The following is a 16,061-nucleotide window of genomic DNA, read 5'->3' as shown; positions in this document are numbered from 1 at the left end:
AGCGTAAAGCTATTATTCATGTTCATCTCACGGTACTCCAGTATATGAAAATACAACACTTTCTTTATCATTGCAGTGGTTGATAGACAATTGGGTTGGTTTCAGTTTTTGACTATTTTAAGTATTGCTACTATAAATCTTCTTGTCCGTGTCTCTTAGTGTGCACATGCATGTCTTTCTGTTGGTTATATACCAACAAGCTAAATTGCTTAGTCCCAAGGTATACGTATATTCAACTTTGGTACTTACTGCCAGTTTTCCAAAGTGGCTTTCCCAATTTATACCCTCACCAAAACAGTATGAGGGATTCAATCGCTTCACATCCTCACGAGCATTGGTATTGTTTCTTAGTTTTAGCCTTTCTTTGAATATGTGGATGTATTGTGGTTTTCATTTTTGTTCTTTTCTTACTTATTCTGTTGAGCATCTATTCATATATTTATTGGTCATTTGAATTTCCTCTACTGCGAAATGCCTGTTAAGGTATCTTCTGTCCATTTCTAATTGGGTCATCTGTCTTTTTCCTATGAATTGGGAGGAATTCTTTATAGGTTTCAGATACAGCCCCTTCATTTGTTGTGTGTGTGTTACAAATATCTTCTCCAGCCCTGTGTTATGACTATCTTTCACACTAATTGTGTCTTTTGATGAAAATGAATAATTTTTTTATTTCAAAATTTTATTGTGATAAGAACACAGTGTGAGATCTACCTGCTTAACAATTTTTTAAATATACAACACGGTATTATAGGTAAAATGTTGTACAGCAGATGTTTAGAACTTATTTATCTTGCTTAACTAAAACTTTATGCTCATTGATTAGTAACTCTCCATTTCCCCCATCCCTAGCTCTTAGCAAACACATTTCCACTTTTCAAGTCTATAAATTTGACTATTTTTGATACTTCATATAAGCAGAATCATGCAATATTTGTCTTTCTGTGACTGGTTTCTCACACCTAGCATAATATCTTCAAGGCTCATCCATGCTGTCTCTTGTTACAGAATTTCCTTCCATTCCATTGTATGTACATACCATGCTTTATCTTTTCGTCTGCCGATGGATGTTTCCATATCTTGGCTATCGTGACTGGTGCCACAATGATCATGGGAATGTTAACATCTCTTCAAGATCTTGATTTCAATTCTTTTGGATAAATACTCAGAAGTAGGATTGCTAGATCCTGTTTTTAATTTGGAGGGGGGAACATACATTCTGTATTCCATAGCAGCTGCACCATTTTACATTCTCACCAACAGTGTGCAAGGGTTCCAATTGCCCCACATCCTTGACAATTTTGTTGTTGTTATTGTTGTTGTTGTTTGATAATAGTCATCCTGACAAGTGTGAGGTGATACTGTGATTTCCATTCTCCTGATGATTAGTGATGTTGAGCATCTTTTCATATACCTGTTGGCCATTTGTGTGTCTTCTTTGGAGAAAGGTCTGCTCAAGTCCTTAGCCCATTTTATAACTGGGTATTAGGTTTTTTTGTTAATGAATTGTTGGACTTATATATTTTGGAGCTTAAGTCTGTATCAATTATATGGTTTGCAGACACTCTGTAGGTTGCCTTTTCACTCTGTGGATTGTTTCCTTTGCTGTACAGAAACTTTTTAGTTTGATGCAGTCACACATATCTATTTGTGTTTTTGCCTGTGCTTTTGGTGTCATATCCAAAAAAATAATTGCCAAGACCAATGTTAAAAAGTTATTTCCCTAAATTTTCTTCTAGTAGTTTCATGATTTAAGGTCTTACATTTAAGTCTTTTATCCATTTTGTATACGTTTATATATGTATAGTACCTCAGTGTCCCTTTTGTAATGGAGATAAGAATAGTAGTTCATAGATTTTGTAAAAAGTAAATGAAGTAATATATATAAAGCACATAAAAGAGTGCCTGGCATTTTCTAAGTTATAACTGTTAGCCCTGTACTGTGTTTCATTTTCCTTATAGCCCTGTCCCCATAGCCCCCATTCTGCCCTGGGATTCCAGGCCCAAACCCCTCTGGCTTCTACCGCTGAGATGTGTGGCAGTCCCTGTCCTGCTCTGGCCACTCCTCCACTGTTGACAGCATCCTGGGTTGCTGGCTGGCCGTATCCACATGATGGGGACTCCACACTTCTGCATTGGTGGGAGTACCTGAGAAACAACATGCGCTGTGAGTGTCTATGCGGGGAGAGAGCAGGACACTTGGAGCTTCATGAAGGAAAGGTGAACAAGGAGAGGGCTTTGAGAAACAAGACTCCTGTGTTTTCAGTAGAGAGGTGGGGCAGGATGCTGGGACTTTTCCAAGGGCATGTAAGTGAAAGAGTCAGAGCTACGTGCATGTAATTAGTACCATTGAGCTGCCTTTCCAGTTTAGGTAACCAGATGTTATGTAATGAGTCAAATGACAGAATTAAAAAAAAACCTTTCAAATAATACAGTTTCTGATATACAAAAGCACCCCCCAATTAGTTAATAAATAAAATCCCCATTTATTCTCTTAAGTAAAATTAACTTGTAAATGACATAAAATTCAAACTTTTGTCCCACATTCCACCTCAATTTCTTTTGCTTTCTTTTCTTTTCTTTTCTTTTCTTTTCTTTTCTTTTCTTTTCTTTTCTTTTCTTTTTTCTTTTCTTTTCTTTTCTTTTTTCTTTTCTTTTCTTTTCTTTTTTTTTTCTTTTCCTTATTGAACAGCAAGTAGGCTGTGGTCCTTTTAGAACCTAAATCCTGAATGACTTCTTGCTCAATGCATGTAGTTTCCTCAGCTCCTCCAAAGTTAAATTAATCCAAACCCCATATCTTCCATGTGTGCCAGTTTCTAATAGTCAAGATTAATGGAAAACAGAAAACTGTCACAGGACCTGTGAGTTACCTTCCATTTAGAAAAGAAAAACATTTTAACATCTCTAGTGGTTATATAGAATAAAAGTATGTCCCAAGAAACAGTGCCTTGTGCAAAGATATTACAAATCTCAAAGACTTCTGGAGAGGAGGAAAGTAGAATAGAAAAGCTAGCCATATGTTCAATGGATCACACTCTCTGTGAACTCAATTGTAAAGTTAGCAACAAGCTAATTGTAGCTCTTGCTTACCATGTTTTTGAGGAATGTTCATCTAAGCATATCCTCTCTGATCTGAAATGGGAAGCTCAGATACATTCCTATCTTCCTGCAAAGTTTAGAAATTTGCCATATCGTCACCCTCAGTCACTAGACTAATTTGAGGTTCCCCTTTATTTTAATTTTAATTTTAAATTTTTTTTTGAGGGGAGGAAGGGCAGCAGGAAAGGGAGAGAGAATCTTAAGTAGGCTCCCAGCACAGAGCTTGACGGGGGGCTAGACTCACAACTGTGAGAGCATGACCTGAGCTGAAATCAAGAGTCACACACTTAGCCCACTGAGCCACCAGGTTCCCCGAGGCTCCCCTTTATTTTTAAACAGTGTATTGAGGTGTAATTGACAAACCATAAACACATATTTAAAGTATGCAGTATCATAAGTTATAACATATATGTACACCTGGAAAACAATCTTCACAAAGAAGATAATTAACATACTCAACACCCAGGAAAGTTTCCTCATGGCCCTTCCTAATCCTTCTCATGCCCACCTCCCACTCCCTCCCCAGGAAACCACACATCTTCTTTCTGTCTTTTTATCTTAGTTTGCATTTGCTAGAACTTTACACAAATGTGGCTATACAATACATACTCTTTTTTCTGTGTGGCTTCTTTCACTCAACATAATTATTTTGACATTCATCAACATTTCTGGGTGTGACAATAGCTCATTCCCCATTTACTGCTGTGTAGTTTTCCACTGTATGGATATACCATTACTTGACTATCCATTCATCTGTCAGTGGACGTTTGGGTTCTTTCCAATTTTTAGCTATCACGAATAAAGCTGCTATGGATATTTGCGCACAAGTCTTTGTATGGGGATATGCTTTCATTTCTCTTGAATAAATATCTTAAAGTGCAATGGCTAGATCATATAGTAGGTATATGCTTAACTTTTTTTTTTTAATGTTTTATTTATTTTTGAGAGAGAGAGAGAAAGCGGGAGAGAGGCAGATAGAGACAGGGACAGAGGATCTGAAGTGGGCTCCATGTTGACAGGCTGACAACAGCAAACCCGATTTGGGGCTCAGACCCATAAACCACGAGATTGTGACCTGAACTAAAGTTGGTGCTCAATTGACTGAGCGACTTAACTTTTTTTTTTTTTTTAATTTTTTTTCAACATTTATTTATTTTTGGGACAGAGAGAGACAGAGCATGAACGGGGGAGGGGCAGAGAGAGAGGAAGACACAGAATCGGAGACAGGCTCCAGGCTCTGAGCCATCAGCCCAGAGCCCGACGCGGGGCTCGAACTCACAGACCGCGAGATCGTGACCTGGCTGAAGTCGGACGCTTAACCGACTGCGCCACTCAGGCGCCCCACGACTTAACTTTTTAAGAAACTGCCAAAATGTTCTCCAAACTAGTTGTACCATTTTGTATTCCTACCATCATTGGTTAGAAATTCCAGTTGCTCTATATCCTTGTCAACACTTGGAAGTGTCAATCTTTTACATTGTATCTATACTAATAGATATGTAGTGTTCATATGGCCCATTCAAGCATTTTTTATGATGGCTGTTTTAAAAAATCCTTATCAGATAATTCCAACATCTGAGTGCTCTTTTTTTTAAGTTTATTTATTTATTTTGAGAGAGAGAAAGAGAGAGAAAGCACAAGTGGGGGAGGGACAAAGAGAGAGGGAAAGAGAGAGAGAATCTGAAGCAGGCTCCACACTGCCAATGCAGAGCCTGATGCAGGACTCGAACTCACAAACTGACAGATCATGACCTGAGCCAAAGTCAGACCCATGCACCCCAATATCTGAGTTCTCTTGATATTGGCACCTGATGATGATCTTTTCTCATTCCAGTTGTGATTATCCTGGTTGTTGGTATTGATTAATGATTTTCTATTGTTTACTGGACGCTCTGGGTGTTATGTCATGAGACTGTGCATCTTACTTGACCTTTCTTCTTTTTAGAAGGCAGTCACCTTGTTTAGGTGTAGCAAGCAGGTCCAGATGGGATGTATGTTCAGCTCTCTTGGGAGCCTGCTGATGCCAGCCTGGTGACAATGGAGCACCAACTCTCATTGTCTCATTTCCACTGGACAAAGGTGGAAGTTCAGGTCCACACTTTGCCTTACTGACACCAGGGGCAGTGGACACAGTGCAAACTAGCATTCTTCATCCCACCTTGTTCTGTCATGTTGCTTCCAGGTGGAAGTGGAAGCTCAGATCCCTCCTGGAAGTCAATTTTATCTTAATCTATGTATATGTTACTTTGAATTCTTTACATACTACAAAGAACCAAGTGGATATCTTACAAATGGAAATATTCTTTAAAAACACTCAGCAGCTGGGGCGCCTGGATGGCTCAGTCAGTTAAGCGTCTGACTTCAGCTCAGGTCATGATCTTGCGGTTCGTGAGTTTGAGCCCCACGTTGGGCTCTGTGCTGACAACTCAGAGCCTGGATCCTGCTTCGGATTCTGTGTCTCCCTCTCTCTCTGCCCCTCCTCTGCTCACACTCTGTCTCTCAAAAATAAATAAATGTTAAAATTTTTTTAAATTTTTTTACTTTCATCTTTTTCTTTTGCAAAATAAAAACAGCCCTGGAATTTCAATGACTTGACACCAAAGTTTATTCTGAACTCTCCTGAAGTCCAGTCAGCGATTGGGAACAGCTTTCATACTGCTGTCCTTTAAGCTCTGACTCCAGAATCAAGGTCCTCTTTTCATAGCAACTCACAGGGTAACATCCTGCCCAAATTCCAACATCCACAACCCAGTCGTGGCCCAAATAGGGAATTTGGGAAACAAAGTCTTCGGGAAAGAAAATAGGGTAGTGAGCAACTAGCTAGACTCCCATTTGTCCAGTGGATTGACATTAGTTTTAGATATATCGATGAACTGTGTTTATATTTTTGTAATTAGGTAAGTTTTTCCTTCTTCATATTCAAAACTAATACTATGGCTTAGTGTCTTGTGTAGTAATTTGTTTTTCCTTGTCTCGCTCTCCCCCTTCCCTCCCTCCCTTTCTTTCTTTCTTTCTTTCTTTCTTTCTTTCTTTCTTTCTTTCTTTCTTATTTTTCATCAATAAATATTTATTGAGCTGACCTCTGGACCCCTCTGATGTCCAAGCACTCTTCAGGTTCTAGGAACACAGCAGTGAACAAAACAAGAAATCAAGATTACTGTTTTCTTGTGCATAAACTCTAGTGGAAAGGCGCAGAAACAAGGAGCAAAACAAATATAGGTAAAGCTCCAGACAGTGGAAAGTTCTGTGAGAGAAAACAACGTGAAAGTTTTGAGATGGTGAAGAGGAAGAAGATGGTTGGATTAAAAGGTCAATGACGGTGCTTTTGAGCATTTTCATTTGAGCCGAGTCCAGAATGACAAGAAGGAACCAGCTGTTTGATGATCTTGGTGATAATCTCTGGCTCTGGTACATTCAACCCTCTGCCTCTTTTGCAAGTACACCTGTGCCGCAGAACACATCTGGAGAGGAACGTTCAACCATGCTGACAATTCTCACTTGAAACACTGGCCCGCACACCTTAAGGGGGCCCTAATGCTGCACAATAATCACAGTGGCTCTCAAAATGTGGTCCCCAGATGGGCTGACTCACCTGGGGGCTTGTTAGAAATGTAGCTTCTCAGTCCCAGCCCCAGGTCCACCCAGTCATTAACTCTGGGGAGGAGCCCGGTGTTTGTTTCAACAAGCCTTGTAGGTGCTGCTGATGTGCACGAAGCCAAAGAGCCACTGCCCTAGTCCCACTGGGTGCTCCTGGGTGACTGCTTCCCAGCATCTCCTCTCTCCTGAAGCCCTCCTCAACCTCACCCTCGGCAGATGACCTAACATACCTTCTTGAACAAACAAAGCAACCGGAAGTGAAATCGCACAGACTCCCACTACCATATTTCCTCACCTTCTGGCATCTGTACTAGAATTTTCTATCTTCTCACCTGTTTTTGTAAAGGAAACTCCGTGCTCTTATCTGTCACTGGTCCTTCTACTCAGCTCTGGTTCTCATCCCCTCTTGCCTATTCAAGGACATTGCAACTTAAATAACAGTGTTATTTCCATTACATTCTGGTGGCATATACCTGTCCCTTTTTACTTTATTTTCATATGCTTTAAGTATTTGAGGCAATTACAGAATCATGACGTTCTACTCCCAAATAATTTGGTATAAATATTTTAAAAACAATATTTGTATAGAAAACCAAAAAAGATTATTATGAACAAAATGAGTAATAATTCCTTAAATCTAATATCCAGTTCATAATCAGATTTCCTTCATTGTCCTTCAAAAATCCATGCAACTGTTTTCTCAAAGCCAAGATGCATTCCAGGACCTGGTGGTTTCTTCCTTGATTTCTTTAACTCCAGGCTAGCCCTTCCTTTCCCTTATCCTTTTTAATGGAAAAGTCAGGGCCAGTTGTCCTGTCAAATAAATGTCCCACCTTCTGGACATTTCTGATTGCTCCCTGATGGTGACATTTAGTTCGTCCTCTATTTCTTGTATTCCCTATAAAAACAAATTTAGAGTTAAAGACTTGATAGATTTAACTTAAGCATTTGCAGAGGGATGTTGTGATGAGCACTAGGTGATGTAAGGAATTGTTGAGTCACTATATTAAATGTATATGTATTCATGCATATATATAATGGATGTATGTAATTTTGCTTAAAATTTTATTATATACCAAAACAGAAAATGCATGAAACAGTTCAACAAATTGTTATAAAATGATCACTCATATAACTCCCACCCTAAATAAGAGAAAAAGACCTTTACTCCAGAAGCCCCTGATACCATGTCCCTCCCAAGTTATATCCCTCCCTTTCTCCTATTATTCTAGATGTACTCATTATTCTAACTTTTATATTTTTGCCCTGGTCTTTCTTTATGGTTTTACCAACTTATAAGGCATTCCCAAACAATATATATGCATTTTACCCGATTTTCAACTTCATATAAATGACAACATACAGTATGAATTCTGTTTTGTCTAGCTTCTTTTGCTCAATGAAGTATTTAAGATTCATCCATATTCTTTCATATAATTGCAGTTCATCCTTTTTCACTTATATTTCATTGTATGATTATATTACCCTATATGTTTACATTCTACTGTTGATGGGCTATTATGAAAAATGCTGCTGTGTTCTTGTGCGTGTAACTCTACAGCCTGCATAAATAGGCATTTTTGCAGGGTGTCACCTGGTGGTGGTTTTGCTGATCAGAGAGTATTATCTTTCAACTTACTGGGTTCTGCCAGTATTTAAAAAGTGGTTTTACCTGTTTACTCTTTCACAAGCATTTCTTGTTCCACATTCTTGTCAGCATTTGATATTATCATTTAAAAATATTTGACAAAACTTGTGGGTGTGTAGTAGTGACTCATGTGGTTTTAATTTGAATTTCTCTGGATTACTTATGAAACAGCATTTAAAAAAAAAGTTTTGGGGGTGCCTGGTGGCTCAGTCGGTTAAGTGTCCCACTTCGGCTCAGGTCATGATCTCACGGTTCATGAGTTCAAGCCCCACATCAGGCTCTGTGCCGACAGCTCAGACCCTGGAGCCTGCTTCAGTTTCTGTGTCTCCCTCTCTTTCTGCCCCTCCCTTGCTCGTACTCTGTCTCTCTCTCTCTCTCTCTCCCTCAAAAATAAACATAAAAAGAAAAAAAGTTTTGGATGTTTGGATACCTGATTGACCTGACACGTTGACTGAGAAGTCCATCCAATCCCCCATAGCTCTGCAGTACATCTTCCATCGCAAATCAGGTGTCAATGTATCGATTTGTTTGGGGCTGTCTATTCTGTACAGTGAGTCGATTTGTCTATATCTGCGCCAGTACCACCCAGTCTTCATTACTAAAGTTCCGTAATAATTCTGCATTTCTGGTAGACAAGACCTACGTTTTTGTTCTTTAAAAGGGCCTTGGCATGGGGCGCCTGGGTGGCTCAGTGAGTTGAGCGTCCGACTTCGGCTTTGGTCATGATCTCGCTGTTTGTGAGTTCGAGCCCCGCGTTGGGCTCTGTGCTGGCAGCTCACAGCCTGGAGCCTGCTTGGGATTCTGTGTCTCCGTCTCTCTCTGCCCCTCCCCCACGCGTGCTCTGTCTCTCTCTGTCTCAGAAATAAAGAAACATTAAAAAAATTTTTTTAAATAAAAGGGCCTTGGCAGATTTTTTTTTTTTTGGCCTTTTGAGCTTCCATAGAAATCTTTCACCAATTTGTGAAATTGAAAACAATTCCTGTTGGAATTTTTATGATTATATTGCATAATTGTGATTATACTGAATAACTGTTGTTATACCGAATTTTTAGTTCAGTGTGGTTTCAACTGAGAGATAATAAATATCTTTCCATTAATACTATTTTTGTCATTGATTTCTCTCTTTTTTTTTAATGTTTATTTTTTTGAGAACGAGAGACAGAGCGTGAGCGGGAGAGGAGCAGAGAGAGAGGGAGCACAGAATCAGAAACAGGCTCCAAACTCCAAGCTGTCAGCGCAGAGCCCGATGCGGAGCTCAAACTCACAAAACGCAAGATCATGACCTGGGCTGAAGTCAGATGCTTAACCGACTGAGCCACTTAGGTGCCCCTTTGTCATTGATTTCTAATATAATTGCATTGTGACCAGAAAACATATTTCATATGATTTAAATATTTTTAGATTTGATAAGCCTTGCTTTTTAGTCCAGGATACAATCAATTTTGTAAATATTCGCGTGCATATTCTACAGTTGATACTTAATTTATTGACTAAATAGGACTAATTTAAATTATTGACTAATAGGAATCAGCCATTATCTCTTCAAATATTAACTTTTTCCATTCTTTTCTTCTTTCCTCCAGGACTGCAAATTAATTATGTTCTATTTTTCTCACTGTATTCTTCTGGCTTGTTTTGTCTTGCTTCACCATATGTCTTGTGATACTTGATTGTTTCCTGGACATTTTATTTGAAAAGATACTTTTATGTATAATGTAAGACCTTAGGCAATGTTATCATATTCTGAAGAAGACTTTTCATTCCAGCAGACATCTGAGAGTGTTTATAGTTCAGGAACAAAGTTTGAAGTTTTGTGAGCCATCTTTATAGTTTCTGAGAATATAGTACACACCAACATCCAGAGTAAAGTTCAGTTTCTAGCCCAGTACAGGGAACATAACACTAGGGCTCTCCCTTGGTAGGTGCTAAATTCCAACCCCCATTGCTCCACCAAAAATACATCTCCACCTTTCAGGGAACTTTCGTGGATTGGTAAATAATCCCAGGTGTTTTGGGGGTCTCAGCCAAAAGCAAAATGTATTTCACTAAAGTCTTCCTCCTTGATTGCCAAAGGACTTGACCTATGTTCACTTGACCTCTTAAGAATGGCAGAAGCAGAGCTTTGTATATCTGCTTTCTCTATTCACAAATACCCCTCGTTTAGAACCAGCTTTATTTTATCTCTGAGCTCTAATCCTTTCCCTTTTCTCTCCTGATAATTTTTTAAAACTTCCTTTTAATTACTTTTTTTCAGTTGTCTTCATCAGGGTAGTTGGACCAAATCCCACAGCACATCATTAGCAAAAGGTAACATATAGCATAGACTATTCTGTACCTTTTTTTTTTTTTTTTTAATTTTTTTTTTTCAACGTTTATTTATTTTTGGGACAGAGAGAGACAGAGCATGAACGGGGGATGGGCAGAGAGAGAGGGAGACACAGAATCGGAAACAGGCTCCAGGCTCTGAGCCATCAGCCCAGAGCCCGACGCGGGGCTCGAACTCCCAGACCGCAAGATCGTGATCTGGCTGAAGTCGGATGCTTAACCGACTGCGCCACCCAGGCGCCCCCTGTACCTTTTTTTCTTACTTAATATATTTGGGATAGATAGTACAATATCACAACTGGGATATTAACATTGATACAATCTACCAGTCTTATTCAGATCTCCCTATTTTTATTATACTCATTTGCACACATATGTATTTAGTTTTACACAACTTCATCATGTGTATTGGTGATATGTCTAATATTGGTGATAATTTTAATTCTTTAGCATCTGTTTTGTAGCCTTGGAAAGGAAAGACAATGTCTAAGTGCCCAGTCTAATAGAAGAGCCCTAGACAAACTGTGATCTCAAAGGACTCTACCCTTAGGCTAAGGGTAGTATAGAGATATAACTCCAGACCCAAGGAGCACAAGGAAAACTACTTTGGGCACATCTGATGAGTAGAACTGCAGGGGAAAGTGTCCACTAATACTTTATAGCCATAAGCCAGTCCTCATGCTGATTTTCAACCAAAATTGGCATCACTTGGGTGGCTTCAAAAATCTCTAGATCAACATTAATTTAAGTGCTTCTAGATTCATGTTGCCTCCGGGCATCTTACAGAAGAAAATACATATGGTTTCTGGAGAAACCTACATTTATTTCAGATCTCACAGAATTTTCCACAGATAATACTACCAAGGACATACTTCCTTTGAATTGATTCTTAAATTACTCCAGATTTGGCCAGTGAGAACGCCTTCAAGCTGCAGTGCTATTGTTATTGAAAGAGGGGTCTCCCCCACTTCATTTCCTCCCTTTCACATCTCACCCTGCTTTCCCTTCCAGTCAACCAAAACTGCTCTTATTAAGGTAAACCCCTTTTAGGGTATATCTAATGAACACTATCCAGTCCTTACCTTTTGATTTTTTTCTACATCGTGGACCACGCCTTCCTTTATGGAACTCTCCTATTCTTGGCTTCCATAATATCACATCCTTCAATTCAGACATGAGTGACCTGAAAAATGAGGTCCACACAGAATCCATTTTGCTGGTAAGGGTGGTATCAGTGGTGGTAGTTTCAAGGTCAGGCTCCTGGCACAAAAAATGGCATCCTTGGTGTAAACAACAGCAGATATTTCTCCCAGTGATTGTCAGGCAGCAGCACTGGTGGTGGGCACCTCAGCAGGCATGTTCAGAGCATGGTGTAAGGGTTCCTTAGGCCCTTAATTAAGGGCTGAGTGTTTCTTAGACCTTCTAGTTCCTACAAGCTTACTTAGCATTCAAGCTTGCTTTTCCAGTCTCCCAGCAGTACGGGGAGTACACGGAATCCTCTTATTAATACCCCTTATTCTTTAATCAGCCAGAATTAGCTTCCATCTCTGGAAAGCAAGAATTCTGATTAATCAGAGTCAGTTATTATGCTGCCCCTGGTAACTGGCAGTTGCAATTTCATACAGTAAGTGTTATAACAGAGGTGAGCTATGGAGAGTAACAGGAGCCTCTGGGGCCTAGGGAAGAATTTCACAAAGGGGAGATACCTGAGCTGAGTTCTGAAAGAGGATTGTGAATTAGCCAGACACAGAGCATTCTAGGACATTGTAGATAGAAGGACATTCCAGGCTGGGAAACAGAGATGCCCAGGAATGATATAAATCACATGGCAACATTTTTTGAGATGGGAACAGGGTGAGGGAAGAGGTGAGGTAGCAGAATTAAGCGAGAAGATCTCTGAGGATTTGTATATCATACCCAAAGTGGTTTCCTGGACTAGTAGCAGGGCTTGAGCCCTTGCCTTGCAATGTATATCCCAGGGAAAAGGTAAATGCTTGACACTTCCTGGATATGGTTTTAGGTGATTACTTATTTTGTATTCAGCTCTCAGCCTTGCCTGAAAACTCAGGAAACAGCTAGTTGAAAGTGACAGTAGCCCATGATGGAAATTCTGACCCAGAAAGAAACCAGCATGCTGGACCCTCACATTGCAAACCCCTGAGCACGACCTCTCTCCCTTAGTCCTTGTAACTATGATCCAACTCAGCCAAACTCCATTCCCTTAGAGACCTTGTTATCTCAAGTTCTCCCCCAGACAACCCTCCTCCCTCCACTGTGTCTTCTACAATTTAGTTAACAGAGTGCTTTTCTCCAAAGCTGTATCTTGCTTTACTAGGAAAGAAAAAATTTTATAAACCTTAGTGTTGGCCTTATTGCTAGAAAACCTATAGCTAAGCTGATTGCTTACGTGGAGCAACTTATTTTTTTTTAATTATTACTACCTCTGTTTTAGAGAGAGCGTGCATGAGCAGGGGAGAGGGGCAGAGGGAGAGAGGGGGAATGTTAAGCAGGCTCCACAGTCAGCCCGGACCCTGATGGGGGGCTCTATCCCATGACCCTGGGCTCATGACCTGAGCCAAAATCAAGTCAGAGGCTCAACTGACTGAGCCACCCAGGCACCTCTCACATGGAACAACTTCTAGGCAACAAGTTTAATTACTGTTTTGTCTGCCTCTGCTGTTAGATATGCTATTGTCTCTCAGTTCCAAACTTACCCTTCTATGCTCTACTTTGTGAGTCTGGGGCTGGGACTCCGCAAACATTGCTGCTCTACCTGCTGGTTGCCTGTTAGGCTCTTCCAATAGAGGATGCCAAAAGTAGAGGGCAAGGCTGCAGGAAAGAGAGGACTTGCAAAGAGACAGGATTTGCTATTCCTGTCTGCTTCTTAGGGGATTGCTGCTTGTGTCCTTCCAGAGAGTCAGATACCCTCCTCACACTGGTGGCACCTATTGCTTCCAGGAGCAGAAGCTGATCAAGTTTGTGGTTTTTTCAACACTTTCAGAACCAATTGGGCAGCGCCACTCCGCAGAGGTCTGAGTACTATCTCCATGGACTCCTACGTTTCTAAGTGTTTACCGTTCTAACAACTTGGCTAGACTCCCTCAGTCCCAAGGGTAGTGGCTGCTTCCGGCAGTTGGAACCTACCCAACAACATAGTGTTCTCCTGCTTTTCCAGTTACCTATGTACAGCTGTTTATACCTGGTTAACGATTCTTGATATTAAATTCTCTCTGCTCAATCTAGTGGGATTTCTGTCTCCTTACCAGACTCTGGCCAGAATACTTCCCTCTCTGCTTTCTGAGTTTTCCTTTTTGTAAATCAGTCTTTCTTATTTTGTCTGATCAAATAATTTGCATTATCTATTTTGGAAATAGAATCAAAATAATGTTTTCCTGTGTAAACTCGGATTTCAAAGTTTGTCTTTTTCCCCTAACCTCTCATGCATTTCCTACAGCCATGACACTGGGAATCCTCCTGGCCCCCAACTTGGGTCCCTTTTCACTTCTTAGTGCTTGAATGCTACACAGAAGACAATGAAAATTCTGACTCAGGAAAAAAGCACTCAATCTTCAAGCAAGGACATCATCCTGCACATTCCCTGCATCTTCCTAGGTATTAGCTTCAAGTCTAGTTTCTTTTTAGAAAGGAGATGTACATGGCCCTCTCGCCAGTATTTGCTTTGTTCAACAATCAGTAGAAAAGGCTTTCTGGTGAGTGGGAAGAGGAAGTTGTTATTCTTTGGGGGTTTGGACCATAGTGTTTTACAGTGATTAAGCTCCTCTTGCCTGCAGACTTATTCCCCTGCAGGGAATAAGAAGGAATAAGGAATAAGAAAACATTTCTTCTTTGCTGTTGTGTTTTCAGCCTCTAACTTTATTCTGCTAAGAAGCGTGGCTCTCTTTCCTACTACAGGAGCCTTCTCTCCACATTTGACTTCATTTTGGGTGGTGACTGGCCATGTCATCCTCACGTTTGGAGATGCCATACTTGGGCAATATTTGAGCCATTGGCAGGATGTTACCCTGTGAGTTGCTATGAAAAGAGGAAACAAGACTTTGAGGACTTTACAGAGGAAAGATAGAAAGAACAAGAAGAGCTGAGAGGTATCCTGAGATGAGGTAAGCAGGCTGAGGCTTCAGAAAGGAAATGTGAGCAGAGAAAGTAGACACATGGGCAGACTCAAGTTGGGGAACAGGGTATTTGGTCTACTTGTCAAGCAACCAGCATAAATTAAAATCATCATCTGGGCAAATTACTGTCCTTATTGTTGTGTGGAATACAAAAAGGGCACAGGATATGGCACCTGGTTTTCGGAAAGTGGTATGTACAAACAGAACATTGGGTAATGTCCACAGAAGGGGGTATGAGGCAGTGCCCAAGTGATTAAGAAAACAGGAGACTTGGGTAAAGCTTCAGGGTGGAGAAAGTGGTCAACAGTGTCAAATATTGCTGGGAACTTGAGAAAGCTAATGGAGAAAAAGACCTCAGAGATGGCAACCTTGTTAGCACTGGCAACCTTGTGCAGAACTGGGAGCAGGTTCGTGGTTGGGAGGAGGGTGAGATGTGGAGTATCTCTAGGTTAGAATATTAGGTGTCCACCCCTGCTAGGCAGTAGCCAGCATCCAACTGTGCAGAGCCAAGGATGATGACCAAGGTATTTTAGAGTGTGGTGCTACACAAGTAAGCCCATAGCTGACCCTGTGGTTCTGTAGCCTACCTCATGGTTCCCCTGCATGCTCATTCTCACTCAAGAACTGGAGGAAACGGAAAAGGGAGGTGGCATTGGGTGGTGGCAAAGGGGTCTCCTTCGTTCCTACTTCCCTTTTTGCTCCTATTGACCATTGCCTGGTGCATAGCAGTCGTCTAGGTGATCCTGAATACAGTGCTGGCTGGGGAACCTGCTGATTGCCACCCAAATTGCAACAGTATGTTCAAGTGTATATTACAGTAGTGACTTATTCATTAGCTGAATAAGCCTCTCTGACATGGTTTTGCTGTCGTCCCTCTAGTGTTTGAGTTATGATGTCAACTTGACTCTGCCCTGGGTGGCACTTCTAATTAGGTAGATTGGTTCCTCTTCTTGGTCTGCCCTAGCTGAATGTGTCTGCCTAGGTCTCAGAGCTGTGTTGGGGAGAATATGGAGCCTGCAACCTTGTCTCAGGAGTGAAAAGGAGCAATTGAGTGGTAGGATGTCTGGAATTTCTAAAGAAGGATGGTCTGGATTCCCAGGTCTTCCAACAGCCACAAGAAGTGCAGAGGAAGACATAAGCCCTCCCTCTTAAAGGAGGAGCTGGAGGGAGAGGAATTAAAGAATAGGTTGCAGCTGCTTTATGAAGTCAGGGAAGAGATCCCTGGCTCTATCCCAAGTGAAATTCTCTTATTAGTATTTGCCGTA

At 40.7% G+C, this 16,061-nt stretch overlaps 1 protein-coding gene across 9 annotated transcripts in view; it reads left to right on the top strand.

Moving 5' to 3' along the window:
• Window positions 1-16,061, top strand: part of LOC101098422 (NXPE family member 3-like) — a 67,680-nt gene that overhangs the window by 22,969 nt on the left and 28,650 nt on the right. For 2 of the 9 annotated variants that reach the window (XM_023246659.2, XM_045048327.1), the window contains exons 3-4: window positions 14,121-14,278; window positions 14,579-14,784. The exons of 5 other annotated variants lie outside the window; for them this stretch is intronic. In XM_023246659.2, the coding sequence (XP_023102427.2) occupies window positions 14,780-14,784 (5 nt within the window). In that variant the 5' untranslated portion in view covers window positions 14,121-14,278; window positions 14,579-14,779. Of the gene's footprint in view, window positions 1-10,595; window positions 10,649-14,120; window positions 14,279-14,578; window positions 14,785-16,061 lie in introns of all 9 variants that reach the window. 2 more of the 9 variants (XM_045048324.1, XM_045048325.1) reach the window with 2 other exon arrangements.

The sequence above is a fragment of the Felis catus genome, chromosome E3, assembly GCF_018350175.1.
Source record: "Felis catus isolate Fca126 chromosome E3, F.catus_Fca126_mat1.0, whole genome shotgun sequence".
Lineage (NCBI taxonomy): Eukaryota > Metazoa > Chordata > Mammalia > Carnivora > Felidae > Felis > Felis catus.
This window is presented reverse-complemented; position numbering and strand designations above follow the sequence as displayed.